This window comes from Pocillopora damicornis, chromosome 14, assembly GCF_964200805.1.
Source record: "Pocillopora damicornis chromosome 14, jaPocDami1.2, whole genome shotgun sequence".
In the NCBI taxonomy this organism is placed as follows: Eukaryota; Metazoa; Cnidaria; class Anthozoa; order Scleractinia; family Pocilloporidae; genus Pocillopora; species Pocillopora damicornis.
Window position 1 is genome coordinate 14,606,883 of NC_142683.1, and position 16,343 is coordinate 14,623,225.

Sequence of the window (16,343 nt, forward strand, 5' to 3'; positions counted from 1 at the left end):
TCGGGGTTTCGCAGAAGAGGAGCAATATAAGAAACGCTAAAAAAACTTCATTTTATGCCACTATTGACCACAAATTAACAAAAACTCGCTAAAAAATGTTGCTAACATTGATTTAGAGAGAAAAACAGATTGAATTTTACTTCAAAGATTATTCTTAGTTTTATTTGAGTGGTTCCGCTCTAAATAACCGTTCAATACAGGTGGGAGACAATACAAACAGGCCGTTGGGACTTACTCAAAGGTTACCACGACCGCTTAATGGAGGTGACTGCTCAATAGAAGCAAAAATTACAGCGATTATTTATATACAAATTCGGAACTTCGACAACCGACCGCTTAATACAAGGTGACCCCTTAATGCGGTGTCGCTTAATACAAGTTCGACTGTATTCTGCTTTGACTTAGTGCTAATCAAGACATTCTGTTCCAATGATAACACTTATCACAGACTAAGGTTAGAAAGAGGAAAGGTTGCTATGCAACCAGATAATGTCTTCTGTCTCATTTGTCGTAAAAAAAAACTCAGTCTTGCTTGCAATTACCTGTGTTACAGCGGAGCAATCGATGAGACGAAGAGAAACACCGTTGTGATAAGAAGCAATCAGAAACATTCTCGGTAAGATTCTTTACGGTACAATTTATAGAATAGACTATTTAAAGTAAAGTTTAGGGTAAAATTTATGGTTATTTGAATTCATAAACCTCATTTCTTTATCTTGGGTCTGTCTATCTGCATCAGTTAATCAGAAAACGTTCCCCTTTAACAAACTACTCCAACATAACAATATCTTTTTGACTTCATCGATGAATACTCTTCTTATATTTTCGTTCACTTGTCGACAACCGACAAAGAAGCCCTCCATGAAGTTACGAAAGGAACATTTTCCGACATGAATAGGAACTTTTCAGTTAACCCACCGGAAAAAAAATATGAATTGTTAAAACTAAATGATATGCGATAATCTATGAACGAAAACATGCACGTGTTTTGTCTGCCTCTAGACCTAAGAGCAAGAAAAAATTGAATACGTTCTAATGAACGCAAAAAAGTAAAATAAATGTGTTTTTAGAAATTGGTTGCTCAAGTTTGACTTTTAAGCAATTATAAATAATTAATGTCATTAATAGTAGTTACATGACGAAAATATCTCATTAATTAGAATGACTGGAATGTAAGCAGCAATTTCAAGGTAGTTAAAGGCATCTTTACTGATGCCATAGCAATAAACATGCATAAGAACATAATGAATCTGAGAGACCGAAGTAGTAAATTTAGAATATTGGATTGAAAAAGTTTCTAGAAATCTTGAGTTTTCTGCGACTCTTTGCTTTAAAAAGTCCCTTACTTCTGTAAACGGTGTTGGATGGTAGCGATTTGCACACGATGAGAAGTAAATTTTGAACCAAATTTCAATTTCATTCACCCACAACCTGACAAAAAGCAAATGTACGGATGTAAATAAAATTGTTATCATAAAATTCAAAATCGAATCCCAACTGATGAAACAGCTAAGTGTCTTTGTGGCCAGCTCTATAAGCTGGTTTTTTATAAGTTTTCTATATATTTCAGAAACCAGGAAAGATGAGTTTGTTGCGGAGAGGTCGGGATCTGTTTCAATCTTACAATTACTGATCTTTGAGATAGACTAGCAGACGACAGAACTTGGTCCAAGAATGTCTTTACTACCAATCATAACCGAGAAAAAACTTGTAAATAAGCTCTCAGAAATGAGAGAGATAGTAAAGAGGTATCTCTAACTTCTAATGTGAGGACGCATGATTGCAAAAAGAAATGGAAGGTTGCAGATTGGAGGAAAAGTAATTCATCTGACTTAAAATAAATTGCTCCTTACAGTACAGGTGGATAACACTTCAATAAAGGAAGGTGCAGGTTATAATTATGCTTTGACGCTCATAAAAAATAGTTATGTAACAAAATGGGATTTTCTTCCGAAAATATTGTAATCGATGCAGGAAAAGACGAATTAAATCATCTTTTTGTGATATATTATCTCACCATTTTAGTATATACTAAAAAGAGCTATTCCCCTCAGTGTCAGCGGCTAGTGTTGAATATTTACCTCGCTGCCTCATATCTACGTAGATATATACCATTAACTACCTCTCCTTCGATGAAGAGTTGTTAATTGTCATTTTAATGGCTTACAGCAGAACGAGCCAGACAGCTGGTAATAGTTGCGGTTTCTACACTGGAGCCAAACTACACGAACGATTTCAATGTTGTCGGGATTTTCCGATTTACAACAGCAAAAGCAGATACACTGTTGCAAGTTAGTCATCATAGCATTCTCCTCACAGTTTATAGCGGTATGTAAGGCTAATGGTTGATTAATCTAAACGCTAAAAAAGCAAATTCTTATTTTTTCTCTATTTTCGCAGAGAAATCTAGCTTCGTTTCCACGGGTGACGTTCCCTATATCCCTTTCGGGCTGAATTTATGATGGGCTGCACAAGTTCGGTACAATCCAAGAACCAAGGGGTTCATCCTTTGGTCTCCAGCTTGGTAAACAACAAAGTTTCAATCTCAGTTTCTGAAGAAAATAAAATCATTCTGCGAGAATCATGGAAAACTTTGGACCTAAGGAGAACCGCGGCAGGAAAGAAAGTATTCGCAAGGTAAAAACGTCTAAGATGTTGTTTCGAGCTAAGGAATAATTTTGTATGAGAAGCTCTGTTTCGCGTTTTCGCGCGAGGTCTGGGAAGAGGGGAACGAGGCAAGCTTCTCTCGAGTTTTCCAGACCAATCACAGAGGCAAGTTACGTAAAACTTACGAAATCTAGGGTTGTTTAAGATACCCAAACGAAAATTGCTCTGATATCAGCAAAAATTTCTAAAGTGTCACGTATGGCATGTTAGAACAATTTTCATTTGAATGTCGAAAGTGATCCACAGAGATTATTTTGGTTTTGCCTAAATTCGGTCTGTGATTGGTCTTCTAAACTTACATCATCCTCTTAACCAATCAGACGCACAACGAAAACCATTCTTCACTCGCCCGCGTTTTCCCGCGTTTTCGATAGTTTGTCTGTTTCATTTAAAAGTTCATTGGCTAATGATGATTTAAACCTTTGTTATGATTGGATGTTGTGATTACTTTGGTTCTGGTTTTTCGGCAGTAAATTGAAAACTGCTGTAAAAAAACGGATGATAAAGGTAATTCGGTTACAAAACTAATTTCTGTTTTCCTGAAGGCTTCTTGAACTGAATCCCAACCTCCAGGACGCATTTCCCTCGTTTAGAGGCGTGGCTTTGGACGAAGTTATGAATTCCCGCTCGTTGTTTCTGCATTCCAAGCGTTTAATGGCTGTAGTGGAGGAAACTGTGTTATCTTTAGATGATGCCAAGGAGCTGATTGAAGATCTTACGAACCTTGGGGAAAGACATTTAGCGATGTCTATCACTGAGAAACACTTGAAGGTAAGAAAGCTTATGTAGCTGAAAGCTACCCTGTTATTGTACGAGATGGCTCTTGTCATCAGTTCGTGGATAAAACTCTCGCGAGTGACCATTACAATGAATGAGTCTGAAAAATACTTACAGGTAGGACTGATCTTGGACATCTCAGAGATATTCAGAAGAATGCAGCATAAATTAACAAATTATTTCTGAAAGGTATCTGGAGATCTCCTTGAAAGAAGTAGTTCTAAACAAATCCTAAGCGGTTAGGGGCTGGCGTTTGACCTTGCAAATGAAAACCTCTGATGGAGTAGTACGTCCATGTGGTACTCTTCATTATCATGCTCTACGAAGTGGATTTGATGTTCAAGTCTGTGGATGGAATAGCAGTGTGTCTAATTAGAGCCAAAGAGCAAAATTTCCATATCTAGTCTGCTGTACACTGTGGTTCCAACTACAATCGGCGACAAAATTTTTGACACATTAAACTTATCAACCCACTATAACTATAACTTGCCCTTATTAAGTTAATCTATTCGCCCCCTTCCTCCCTTCCCCCCCCCTCCCCCATCCAAAAACGAAGACAAAAACAATGAGGTATCGTGACTCCATGAACTTTCGCTACATACGGGCAACGTTGAATGGGGGAGGGGGGGTCTTGTCAATGATTTAGAGTGTGGTAGAAACTGGAGTGTTATTCTACGCATGAATAGAACTCTTCAAAAATGATGTGTCAACTAATTTTGACGCTGAATGTAGCTTTTAAGGGAGAGTCTCAATGGGGCTAACCGTCAGTTGTAAAACAGCGAAAAAAAATTAGGCGTTAGGCATACAAATTGAAAAATTTTTAACCCCAATTCTTAAAACATGTTGACCAAAAAAATTTCTTCGTTCTACGATGCGTCATTTGAAAGTGTCAAAATCTTAAACCCTTAAACGACTTGTCTTGTGGCCAATGTAGGAAAACAGAAAATTGCTCTATATCAAGCCAAGGGCAGCTCGATCTGGTATTTCCCTTATTGCTTCACGCTCTCATGGTAAATTAAGGGAGCGAGTAAATGTGTTTTAGTACGCTGAAAATTTATCATTAACCTCAAAAAATGATTGAAATCAATTTTTAACATTTCTGTTTACCGTAGCAGGAAGATCATAACCCTCAACCTTCAAGATGGCCAACATTTTAACCTTTAGTCGCTACTGGGAATCTTTTTTATGTTACATTGTTTATTATGCTCTTTAATAAAGTAGATATAAAACTACGTCTTTGTGGGAAACGTTAACGCTGAAACGCTTGGTGGGAAACGCGTTTTCAACTTTCTTTCAGGTCATGGAAGAGGCCTTTGTCCTCATGTTACAAGACATTCTTGAAGGAAGTTGCTCGGAACAAATTATAAAAGCCTGGAGAGAATTGTTTGGATTCATGGCTAAAACTATGTTGAGAGGACAAGAACAAGCGAGCAATAACTTACTTTCGTAATTCGCCCTTACTTCTGATTTAAAGTGAAAACATCGTTTCTGATTTTTTTTTTCTTTTTTTTCATCCAACCTCGGTCACAGGGTCTCTTCCTTCTACTCTTCAAACGCTCGAGGGGGTGAAAAAAATAGAGGCTATAGGAACGGGTTTGGTTTCAATCAATGGACTGTACCAATTCGCCTCTTCCTTCGATCAAGTCTATCAACAAAAAAATTTAGATAAGGCAGTGAAATAATCTGTGCTGGAAAATATGTATAATTTTTTGTTTGTTTGTTTTATTGTTTGTTTTGTTTGTTTGTTTTGTTGTTTTAATTTGGGGAGACAATGAAATTTGCAACATAATAGAAGTTGCACTAAGTGGGGTAACGCGGGCCAGTGAGATGCGAAGGAGATCGTGGACTACGCGACACTGATTCTCAACCCCAGTCCTCGAGGAAAGTTTCAAAGGTCGTCCTCGCGAGCCGACAAAATGAAGCGATTCCTGAGCTATGATTGGCTCATACTTCTCGCTAAAGATTGCTCATTTTAATATTTGTTGTAAATACACTGTGTTTACGATCTTAACAAATTAATCAAAAATTTAAAGAACAATGTTTTTCCAGCTTTTCACAGGCGTGGAACAAAGAAGAATATGATTTCTCGTGAGGAATCGACCCTCAGACCTTTGGATTTCGCGTTTGCTCCGAATTTCTATCGATTTTTGTTCTCTTTGTCTTACGCTCATAGCTACGAAAAAAAAAATTAGAATCTTTGTTTTGTTCCATAAACAGTTCAAAATTTCCCTTCTTTCCCATCCTATTTACTCAGCGATAGTTAGAAAAGTAAACCTTTTCCGATCGACAGTATTGGGAATATCAAAGTCACAAAAGCAGAGACGCTTTTGAGACGCGCACAAACACCGGATGAAAAATAAAATTATCTCTTACGCTCTTTTTGACGCCAAAGTATCGACCATAGGGTCTTTATTTTAGCAATTTAAACCAAATTGTGTTGACCAAAAAGGTGTTTTGCGCATCAGGAATAGGAAGTTTTAATTTCCGGCTGCCATTGGTGTCTCAAAATCTTTTGTGCTTAAGTTTCCTAAATAAAGAATACCGCGACGAATTTCGCGAATTGATTTAGCAGTTCTATTATGTAATCTTAATTTCTGACCTGTATTATAAATGATTTTAATTGTAGCTTAAGTTTGTTCTTTTAGATCGCTTAGGGACATGTCCTTATTTATCGTTTGTGTGGGGAGGGGGGGTTGGTTGGCTTTGGAGGATTTTGGTTGTGTCGCGAGAAAATTTACCCAATCCCTCATAAGGTTCTGTAATTTTCTTTTCTTATACCTCACTGGCAGTCAGTGTTCTTTACTCTCCCCTAATACTCTGCTAATGACGACTGATCCCATCCGTTCCCCCTGAAAAATACGTGATCCCCTTCCCCCCCCCCCCCCATCCCTCCCCGGCCATGAAGAACAACTGGTTCCTAAATTAGGAACAAACTTTACCGATCACGCGTGGTCAATAACATATATTTACACCATCAAGATTTCCTTTGACAACTATCCTCCCACTTGTCTAGAAAAAAATTTCGTTAGATACACACGTCAACACCTGTCAAAAAAAACATTAGCAGTAGATTGACCTAAACCCTTTAGGATTTAATTTATTAACAACGGTTCCTAACATCTCACCTAGGGCCCCGACCACGCTGATGCGTTTTCAGAAGTGACGGTTTTCGTCTCAAATGAAATCAAGCAAAATGTTTTCACCCACGAAAACATTACTGTCTTGCTAATGTTTAAAATTTCACCCCACGCTGATGCGTCTTCGTTTGAAAACTTATAATGTGTTCTCGTCCACGCTAAAATACCCGAAAATGCAAATGAAAGTGACAGTATTTGCCACATATTTCGTCAATGTTTTTAAAAGCCTCATTTTTCACTTGTCGACATATGAAAGAGAATTTTTTAAAAGCACAACGTTTTCAAAACACTTCACTTTTCAACCAATTTTGAAAGTAACCGTTTTCATCCGCGTTTTCAGGCGTTTTTGCATATGAAGTAAGAAAAAATAGGATGAAAAGGCTTTTTTCGTAAATGCGGTTTAAACTATTTTTGGCAAATTTTTCTTCGACAGTTTTTCTCTTGAAATGAAAGTGTCCCTGTACAAGAACTGGCATCCAAGATCTAGAGTTAGTAAATCCAACCTTTACACAAATCAATGACAGAAGAAAAGAAACAATAAAATGTCTCTTAATAAACTGATTTCGCGACGTGATAGAAGCGGATGATGTCATGCAAACATTACAAACAAATCCATTGCATTGATGTTTTTTTTTTTTTGCCGCATTGCTAATTGATTGTCTTTCACAACAAGTGAATTAAGATATTTGCATAATAAGATTACTTGCGTGTTCAATTAATTTCATCGGAAACGAAGGCGATATACGTCAGATCTTATATAACTACGTATGCTTTATATATAATTTTTAGCGGCCATTCGTTCTGCAGTCTTAATTCACAGAAAAGATGCTGGAGTTACATGGTAAATATGATGCTTTTGTTAAAGCTTTTTTCATATAGGTAGCACGTTCTACCTTTAAAAAAGCCGATTTCCTTTCCACGAAGGTTATCACGCTTTTTGAAAATGAAAACACAACGAGATTTTCCTGGCAGGTCCGCTGCGGTCCAAAGATTGATCATTTTCTTTTTTTCCTTTTTTCCTTTTAACAAAGGCACTTGTCAAAGGTAAAACGTGCAAAGAACAAAATCAATTTTTCTTGACTGAAGCTTTAAAAAGTCACGAATCAACGAAGTTATAACAGGTTCAAGGAGGAATTCCGTTTTGGGAAGTCCTGCTTGACAACCGTTGTTTACAAGTTTCCTTTGGTGATGTATGTAGCGAAAGAGTTTCCTTTCCACTAACCACGACTGTGGAAACTTGCCAGATTTAATACTATTTGAAAGAAATTCCAATTTTTACCCTCATCATAGAAAACATCAAGACAATTTGATTGTTTTCGTGGAAATTTCTAAAGTCTTCGTGAGAAAACAAAATCCTTGCATAAATTTAAATTGGAAATTTCTGTTTTCACACATAAGACACCACGGGGAACATTATAAGCAAAAACATGTAATAACTTCAATTTTTGACTTATTGCAGATTAAAGTAAGATTGCTCTTGCACAGGAGCTGAACGTCCTAAGAATTCATAATAATTTAGTGATATGAAATATCAGGAAAAACTTGTCAGAGTGTGTGTTCAAATTTTGGTTTTGCTTGTGTCGCCAATGGCTGTTGTAAAATTATGAATTGCAGTTTTTGAAGTTAATATATTAGGCCCAATTTGTCAGATTAAGCGGAAAGGATCCTTGTTTTTCTATACTCAGTAGTTGTATAATTAATTGCTTTCAATTAGATTTCCTATTGTGGACATTTGTATTCTGTTAAGGACTTTGCAGTTGCCAGGTTAAATCTTCAGTGAAATCACGTGTTTCTCAGAACATAGATTGGCCGCATTTCAAGGGGTTGCATGCGAATTAAATGAGATGTCGAGCCACACTTGTCAAGATCAGTTCACATAAATATGTTAGGTTATTATTTCCATTTTATGAGTTTTCACAACTTGGTAAATATTTCGCTCAACAGAGTCGTGTTGAAAAACAAAAATAGTTCACAAACAAATCTTTATTAGATTTTGTCTAAGCCGAGAATTTAGATATGTGAGGTTGCACTAAACAGTTCAAGAATAGATGGTAGGTTTAAAATACTTTTCTTTCGTTATTTTTGCACATATTTCCGTGTAAAATATTATAATAATTTACTCGACAATGTTGATTTGTAAAAAATACTCACAAATTTTCAATCTCTACTGTCAAGTTTCTCAAAACCGAGATTTTCTCATGGTGCATTTACATCGCACGTGTAAAGTATGGATTATTTTATTTGATGGATACGTACACGTGAACCGTAAGAAATCTTCCGATTCCCGTCCTTTTTTTAATTAATCCTCCCAATCATAGCAGTCTAGCTTTTTGATTCAGACTTAAAAACAAGGAAAATAGATTCACTTATTTCGTGCGTCAAGCTAAATTATGTTTAAAAGGATGTATTTTTGGGAAATTGACCAAAATTAGAGTCAGTCATTTGAATTCATTATTAAGCTACAAAAAGGCCTTTGGTCATTCCCAATTACTGTAACATTCAGAATTTTTTTTCGATTTAAAGAACCCATATTGGCTTGAATATAAAATGCAAGAAATTCTGCCTTCACAGAGGCCACCTGCAACATGTTGTCATGACAACCGTTTGTTTAAAATCACTTCACTTTTTCACGCCCTATGTTAAACAAAATTGACCAATCATTTAAAATTATTTAACCACATTGTACTAAAAGAGGTAAGACCGCATGCGAATGCCAAGGATAAATTTTAACTGTAAGTAACATATTAATTTGCAACAAGCTTAAAAATACGGTCGAAAGGACATTGGTAGAAATTGCAAAATTTTGCTATTCAAATACGACACTTGAACTGTGAGTATCATTTCTCTGTTAAAACAAGAGCTCATTACAGTCTTACGAAAGGGTAATTGCAATCATGACCACAGTAGTTTGAGAACAGTAATCTGGAAAATCCCAAGCTATAGCTATAACAGTATACATAAAAATTTATCCTTCCAATGAAAACCCAAAGAATACTTTTTTGTAGCGTTTTGAGCTGTTATCAATTTGTCGGGCTTTACAACGTAACAACATAATGCGTTAATGGACTGGTAAGTCTAACCAGAAGAGGATTTTAAAGGGATTCAGAGCGTTAGGCTTGTTGCTCTTTCCTGTTGGTTAGAATCATTTTATTTACTTTTATAATACGAATTTAAAACTGGTACGTACTGTAAACATGTTTTAAAAAAAACAATTTTTTATTTGAATTTAGCAATGACCAGATAATACGTTCTAAGTTGCGCGGTTTAAATACATTGGTGGTCGTAAAAGTTTCCTCGAGTGTTCTTATATCGCTTAGCAACCACAAATACGCTTTACTTTCAACGATTTATACAGGTTAATTGAGGTTTTGTGTAATCAACTCTTCACTTTCAAACTAGCCCGTCAGTGCGCGCGAAAAGCACCATTCACTTGCGTCGTATATACTATGTAAATACGTTGTTTGGTTTTTTATCTCGAGAGTGGGAGAAAGGTGAGCATCGGCACACAAAGGCTGCAATTGGATTCCCGTGAGGGAAATAACCTTTTCTCTCTGTCCCACGCTCGTGTGAAAAAAAGATTAAAAAATTTAAAAAAAATAAAAACTACATCGATATAACCCTTTAAATCCCATGAGTGACCAAGACAGAGTTTCTCCTTACAATATCAATACAATATCAACCAGATAAGTGATGAGAATGAAGAAAAATATCAATTTGGAGATATTTAGTTGATCCAACACTAAGTTCTCCAAACTAACATTATAAGAACTGTATGGTTGACAGTAAGGAGAATTAAAAATTTCATCTGGGAATTAAAGGGTTAAGGATTTAAGTGATACACCTGTGAGTGGTTAATCTCAACACAAAGTAATCTCATATTAATATTTATTATTTGTACTGCATCGTTAACCCTTAAACTCCGAAGATCTCATTAGTAATTCTCCTTACTGTCTGCCATACAGTCCTTGTAATGTTTGTTTGAGGAATTTGGTATTGGATCAAGTAATAACCCCCTAATTAAGATTTGTCTTTATTCTCATCACTTATCTGCTTGATATTGTAATAACATTGTAGGGAGAAATTCTGTCTTGGTCACTAACTGGAGTTAAAGGGTTAAGTAACAGCGTATGACAGAGGTGACCAATATTTCGCTAGCACCGAGAGTAACAAGTTGCTACACCAAGTACTATTCACCTCCCGGTAGCCTATGAGACAAAATCGTTCGTAAAGAATTTAATTTCCAACCATTTTTTGCTATATTTAAAGGGATAAACTTAGATTTTTTTGGTATCTCTGTGGTATATGGTATGCTAAAACAATGATTCACCTCGCAGTGTCGGTGAAATTGATAAATATTTACCTCCACACTGGTGAATGTTTATTAATTATTCCATAAACGGAGCTCCAATTTTTCATCTCCATATAAAATTAAGATAGATTTCGTTGTAATCAGTATCCCAAAAATAAAATAAAAAATTCCAGGTCCTCACGGAACGTGTGTCTACTCTTGGCAAAATGAAACCATACCTGCCGTTGGCACATTGCACCTCCACTGCTAATGCAATGCTCATTTTTTAAGTTAGCGATTCCTCGTTTAAATTGTGCGCCATTGCTAAATTGGAAGGTGATGGCATAAATAAAACAGATTGAGCGAAGGAACACGAATTTGAAACGATAAATTTGGGAATTATAGGCAACTGAGGAAACGTTAACAAACGCAAGGTTAGGTCCTACATGAAGTGGCCTGTGTAGCTACCAGCGATTTTGCGTAAGCTTATTCCGAACGGTTTGGTGAAGAGAAAGCCTCCTCGTGGTTTCACCTCGTTTTCACATCCTTTTCACGATTCCGACGCGTGAAAGATGTTTGAAAGCGCACCATAAAAAACGCTAGCTACGTGGGTTTAAGTAATGTTATGTAACTCCTAATAGCGGAGCTCGCAGAGCGTAGCCCCATAATTATATCTGCATGAAAGTTAGGAGCACAGTTTCCAAGAACTAAACTCAGCATGATCCAAACTGTGACACCGACATTCCAATTACGCAAAGTAAGAGTGTCAGGTTTAAGTTCAATCTTCATTTGAAATTACAGCAAAAGCTTCACCAATCTAATGCCCCATTCACACCAAAGCTTAAACATGTTTAAAAGTTGTTTTGTTAAACACAGTTTAATTTTTTTTTTCTTCATAGAAACTATTTAACCGAATATTTTTGACTTGAATGTAGCACATTGGAAATGCAAGTTAGCAAGTACTTGAATCCAATGGAAAATCAAGTTTTTCAGTCCTCTGTTTATAATTTTCATTCAATGAAAACCAGTTTAACAAAACATGTTTTGCTGGTGTGAATGGGGTATAACTCTCTCAATGACGTCCCCCGCTGCACTAATTGCTTGAAACTTATTTGAATTTTATATTTAAACATCCCTTCCTTTCAGATATTGAATGACAAATGAGGCTGTCCGATGGGTTGTTCGGCTTCGCTTCATCATCGTGTCGCTTCACGACATCTGCCATCGGCGAGAGTGAAGACAATCGCTGTTCCTTTATCAGCCGATACGAAAAATACGCTAAGAGAATCGTGGAATCTTGTGGAGCCTGTTAAAACCGAGGCTGGAAAATTGATGTTTGTGAGGTAGGTCAAATTTCAATACAAAAATATCGTCATTGACTACGAATTAAGCATACAGCACGGAATCAAGATGTGATGAAATATATTAAATTTCATTTTCCATCGATATTTGAAATAAATTTTCATAAACTTTTAGGTTATGAAATATCTTCCTGAGGTTATTTTCATTTTTATTCTGTTTCGTCTTTGTTTTGCTTTAATGTGTCGTGTTTAGACTATTTGATCTTACTCCCACAGAGTAAGAATTTTCATAGCTTTTAAATTAAAGAACTCAAAATTTCTCTTCTTACGTAAGGGATTAAATTTAAGGGATCGGTTTTCGTCATCGACATAGCATTAATTTGTTGAATTTGAGGTAATCTTTCTTGTGCACAAGTTTCAATAAAATTATTGGGCTACCTGTCATTTAAAATGTGGAAAAATGCTCTAGTAACGTCAAATAAAAAATATTTTGCGTCGAAAATGGAATCCGATGTTTAAGGACAAATTAACATATCATGACTTAAACACTAACGATAGTAAATGTAGAGCAATTCTTGATATAACAATTAAGCAAAAGTTCACACTTCGCAAGATTTCTTGGTAGTGCACCGTGGGGAAGTAACCGGTCAGTTGTTGAAAAGAAGACAGTAGAAGAGCCAAAACGATCCTGTTAAATACATTTTGAGTGTATGGTCAGTTTAAATTTAGCTTTTCGTGATGATCTTTACTTTCCGGTTTGTGCAGCTGATGAATGTGAAACAAAACAACTCGGAGGAAAAAGAAAGGAAAACTTCACATGTACAATAGTGTCCCTACAGAGAGATGATGATTATTTTGGCGAGAGATTTCAGTAAATATTTAAAACCAATCAGCCAGTCATTTGCTGAATGCTCAGAAGTTTAGCTAAGATTTTTTTCATGTTTATCTTCTGAAAAATCACTCAATTCCTTTCAGATTTTTGTTGCTTCTGAGGTTTTCCTGCCCCAGAAAACCCTTATTTTAATGTTTTATTTGATTTTGAAGCAGTTACAAAAGTTAGTTGTTTGATTTTTTATGATTATCACACATCCAAACGTCTAAGACGTGAAAAAGGCGTCAGCTCCGACGAGCCGGGGTTTCTATTTCTCAGTATCTTCATGCGAAGGGGGTCTGACGGCTCAATGACGAAGTTTACCTTTTCTAAAAACTATCGTGATCCAGCTCATTAACCCTCCGTCTTCCAAGACCTGATTACCAATTCTCCTCTATACCTGCTTCCCATTTCCCTATAAATTAGTTACGAGAATTTGATGTCGGATGAAGATAACAACCTCTACCTGATGAGTTTGGGTATTCTCATTACCTGTTTTCTGTATAATGTAAGTGGATGTTCGAGGGAGAAGTTAGATGTTTATCATCTCTGAGAGTTCAAGGGTTAACCATTTGATTTACCATGCGTATTAATTCTCAGGCTTTTTGAGACACATCCAAACATCCAAGACACGTTTCCGACATTCAAAGGCGTCAGCTTAGACGAGCTGATGAACTCTCGGTCTTTGTATCTCCATGCCAAGCGAGTTATGGCTGCTGTTGAGAATGCTATCAATTCATTAGATGATGGTGAAGTCTTAACTGAGAGTCTCACAAGCCTGGGACAAAGACATCAGGCTTGGTCTGTTACGGAAGACCACTTTGCGGTAAATTATCAATTCAGGGAAACGGTTAAAATGTGCGCAATTTGACTAAGTGTCCTAAATCGAAGAACCGGAGAAATTACAAAAGCTGATCAAAACAACTGAGAATTCTAAGTAAAGAAGAAACAAACTGTTTGAGGCTTGCGAGAACGCACTAGCTTGCAGAGCTGGCGTAATTTTGGCGAGCGAGTGCTTAGTATTTTCTTAACGAAAATTATAGCGGCCATCTTTGATTTTAATGGCAGCGGAAGGCTGGGGAGAGAAGGAAATTTGTACCAAGGGGGCGCTCGTCGGAATTTAAGGAGAGGGGTAGGGGTGCGGAAGTGAATTAGTACGCGCGCATTTTGATTGATTCTTACTTATGGTCTATTGCAGAAGATGACGTCATCATTAACAACATTTTGCTTTGCTATCATTTTAAATAAATAGATTCCATGCCACCTCAGGTCTGTACAGTAACAAATCAAAGGAGACGTCAAAATGTGTTACGAACATCATTGACATACTCGGCTGTGTCTAGTGTGCCACTTTTGCTTTTTACCACGTTTTAACTTCATCTGTGATCTGTTACTCCACAGACGCGCGGCAACAAGGAATCCATTTGTCAACTATTTTTTCGATTGGTCGAATAACGGGCAAGAGTTTTTAGAATAATTATGGAGCGAATTAGATACCAACCGATGCATTGCCGCATAATTTTCGATACTCAAGCATTTGTTTTCTTAATAACATTTTTGATCATTTTTCCTATACCTATAAAAAAGGACTGCGCATTCGACATATATTTAACAGACGTTTCCAAATCATTTCTGGAACACTAAATATGATACCTCGCATTGATGTCATAAGACTATTTCCGATGATTCACGATTATTTACGACGCGTTTTCATTTTTGTTTCGTAGGTTGTTGGTGAAGCTCTACTGTGGACTTTGCAAGACATGCTTCAGTCTAAATGCACTAGTCAAGTGTTAGAGGCCTGGACAGAACTGTTTAAGTTCATAACAAAAACGATGTTAGGCGGGATTCACTCAAACGAAGCTGGTGACGAAAAATAATATTTTTTCTAGCATCGTACTAATTTCCGGATGGGCATTTTACACACAATTTCAACGTAAGAGGCAGGAAAGTCAACTTTCGGTTTACACTTTTTCATAACAACTGAACTAGTTAACAAGAGATATATAGCTCATTTCGCTTGAACATCGGTAAGAACCATTACAAGATGACTTAAGGATCCTCTATCTCCCATCCTTAGCCTTGGATTCAACCAAGGGAATATCAATTGATATTCTCTTGATTCAACCCTTTCCCGAGGAGTTTTATTATTAGAAAGGTTCCCCATCAAAATAGAACTTTGATAATCCTATTGGTTTACGTCAAACATCCGCTCGCATCCCGCATCAATTGGGAAGCGAAATCAGTTGCCACAAGATCAGAGATAACAGTTTGTAATATCTTGGTTGCCATGGCTGAGTAGGTCTGTTCAGTTATAGATCACAGAAGACGTCATGATGTGGTAAAATTATCAGTGACTAACTCGACTGCGCCTCGTGTGCCACTTTTGGTGAAGAGATGCAAGGCAACATAAAATCTATTTGCTAAAGGGATCACAAACTTCCACTGTAAGAAAAACAGGATACAAAGCAGTTCTTGACCTTCCTACAGAAGATTTTCCAGAAAAGATGAATAGCCAAGTTATGAAAGAAAAAGGAAACGAACATTTTTATTAAATACAAATTTGTGATTGGATAACTTAAACTATAACTTTGAATGTGATTAGTTGATTTAAACTACAACTATGAAAGTGATTGGTTGACTTAAACTACAACTGTGAATGTGATTGGTTTATCGAGCTGTCCGAAAACAAACTGTCCGATATTAACTTGGCAAGCCTGGTATTAATGGAAAATAGGGGTTTTTTAAACCAACCACAACCGAGGAAATTGTAATTTTTATGATTAACAATAATACTCAAGTGTCCAAATGTTAGTCTTTTTTGAAGTGCACTAACATTTTAATTTGACGCTCTCCTGGATGATAATGACGCCTCGTCTTCATTTAAAATTAGAGAAATGTTGAAAATTTGCCAAAACTAGCAGTCTAAAAATCCTTCTCGTTGACTTATTCGTTTATTTATCTTATTATTTATTTATTTATCAATTTTCTTATTTACAGGATTACTTGCAGCTGAAAAAAATTGATAAACATAAAAAGTATCCAAGAATAATAAACCATGAATAAAACATGAAGCAAAGGACTCTATTTTACGTATTTTTTTCCATCTGTTTCTTTTCAATTCTGATCCATTTAACATATAGATACCAAGTTGCCGTGCGTCTGCTCAGTAATAGATCACAGATGACGTCAAAATGTGGTAAGAACAAAAAAGTGGCACACGAGGCGCAGCCGAGTGTGTCACTGATGCTCTTACCACATTTTTACGTCCTCTGTGATCTACTACTGAACAGACGCACGAC

General features: G+C 36.5%; 2 protein-coding genes across 6 annotated transcripts; both read left to right on the top strand.

Moving 5' to 3' along the window:
- The first annotated feature begins 446 nt into the window (after positions 1 to 446).
- LOC113669826 (neuroglobin) lies at positions 447 to 6,037 on the top strand. 3 transcript variants are annotated; one of them, XM_089192975.1, is made up of 5 exons: positions 447 to 616; positions 2,170 to 2,328; positions 2,401 to 2,637; positions 3,213 to 3,438; positions 4,742 to 6,037. In XM_089192975.1, exons 3-5 carry the CDS (start codon positions 2,459 to 2,461, stop codon positions 4,892 to 4,894), a joined length of 558 nt encoding a protein of 185 aa, XP_089049101.1. In that variant the 5' UTR covers positions 447 to 616; positions 2,170 to 2,328; positions 2,401 to 2,458; the 3' UTR covers positions 4,895 to 6,037. The 3 variants fall into 3 exon arrangements, with proteins under 3 accessions (XP_089049101.1, XP_027041707.2, XP_089049100.1); XM_027185906.2 differs by having other exon boundaries at positions 2,170 to 2,291; XM_089192974.1 differs by lacking the exon at positions 2,170 to 2,328 and having other exon boundaries at positions 449 to 616.
- A 1,250-nt stretch (positions 6,038 to 7,287) lies between these two features.
- On the top strand, positions 7,288 to 16,115 carry LOC113670160 (neuroglobin). 3 transcript variants are annotated; one of them, XM_027186258.2, is made up of 4 exons: positions 7,288 to 7,422; positions 12,016 to 12,212; positions 13,642 to 13,867; positions 14,769 to 16,115. In XM_027186258.2, the coding sequence occupies exons 2-4, from the start codon at positions 12,043 to 12,045 to the stop codon at positions 14,919 to 14,921; spliced, it is 549 nt and encodes a 182-aa protein (XP_027042059.2). In that variant the 5' UTR covers positions 7,288 to 7,422; positions 12,016 to 12,042; the 3' UTR covers positions 14,922 to 16,115. The 3 variants fall into 3 exon arrangements, with proteins under 3 accessions (XP_027042059.2, XP_027042067.2, XP_027042075.2); XM_027186266.2 differs by lacking the exon at positions 7,288 to 7,422 and adding an exon at positions 8,499 to 8,632; XM_027186274.2 differs by lacking the exon at positions 7,288 to 7,422 and adding an exon at positions 9,290 to 9,313.
- Positions 16,116 to 16,343: the final 228 nt, after the last annotated feature.

What these genes read in the sequence shown, in the direction of transcription:
- LOC113669826 (XM_089192975.1), top strand. Translation starts at nt 2,459, where the DNA reads ATGATGGGCTGCACAAGTTCGGTACAATCCAAGAACCAAGGGGTTCAT. An exon ending in GGAAAGAAAGTATTCGCAAG is followed by an intron (nt 2,638 to 3,212) that starts GTAAAAACGTCT and finishes GTTTTCCTGAAG; the next exon opens with GCTTCTTGAACTGAATCCCA. An exon ending in TCACTGAGAAACACTTGAAG is followed by an intron (nt 3,439 to 4,741) that starts GTAAGAAAGCTT and finishes ACTTTCTTTCAG; the next exon opens with GTCATGGAAGAGGCCTTTGT.
- LOC113670160 (XM_027186258.2), top strand. Translation starts at nt 12,043, where the DNA reads ATGGGTTGTTCGGCTTCGCTTCATCATCGTGTCGCTTCACGACATCTG. An exon ending in GGAAAATTGATGTTTGTGAG is followed by an intron (nt 12,213 to 13,641) that starts GTAGGTCAAATT and finishes ATTAATTCTCAG; the next exon opens with GCTTTTTGAGACACATCCAA. An exon ending in TTACGGAAGACCACTTTGCG is followed by an intron (nt 13,868 to 14,768) that starts GTAAATTATCAA and finishes TTTGTTTCGTAG; the next exon opens with GTTGTTGGTGAAGCTCTACT.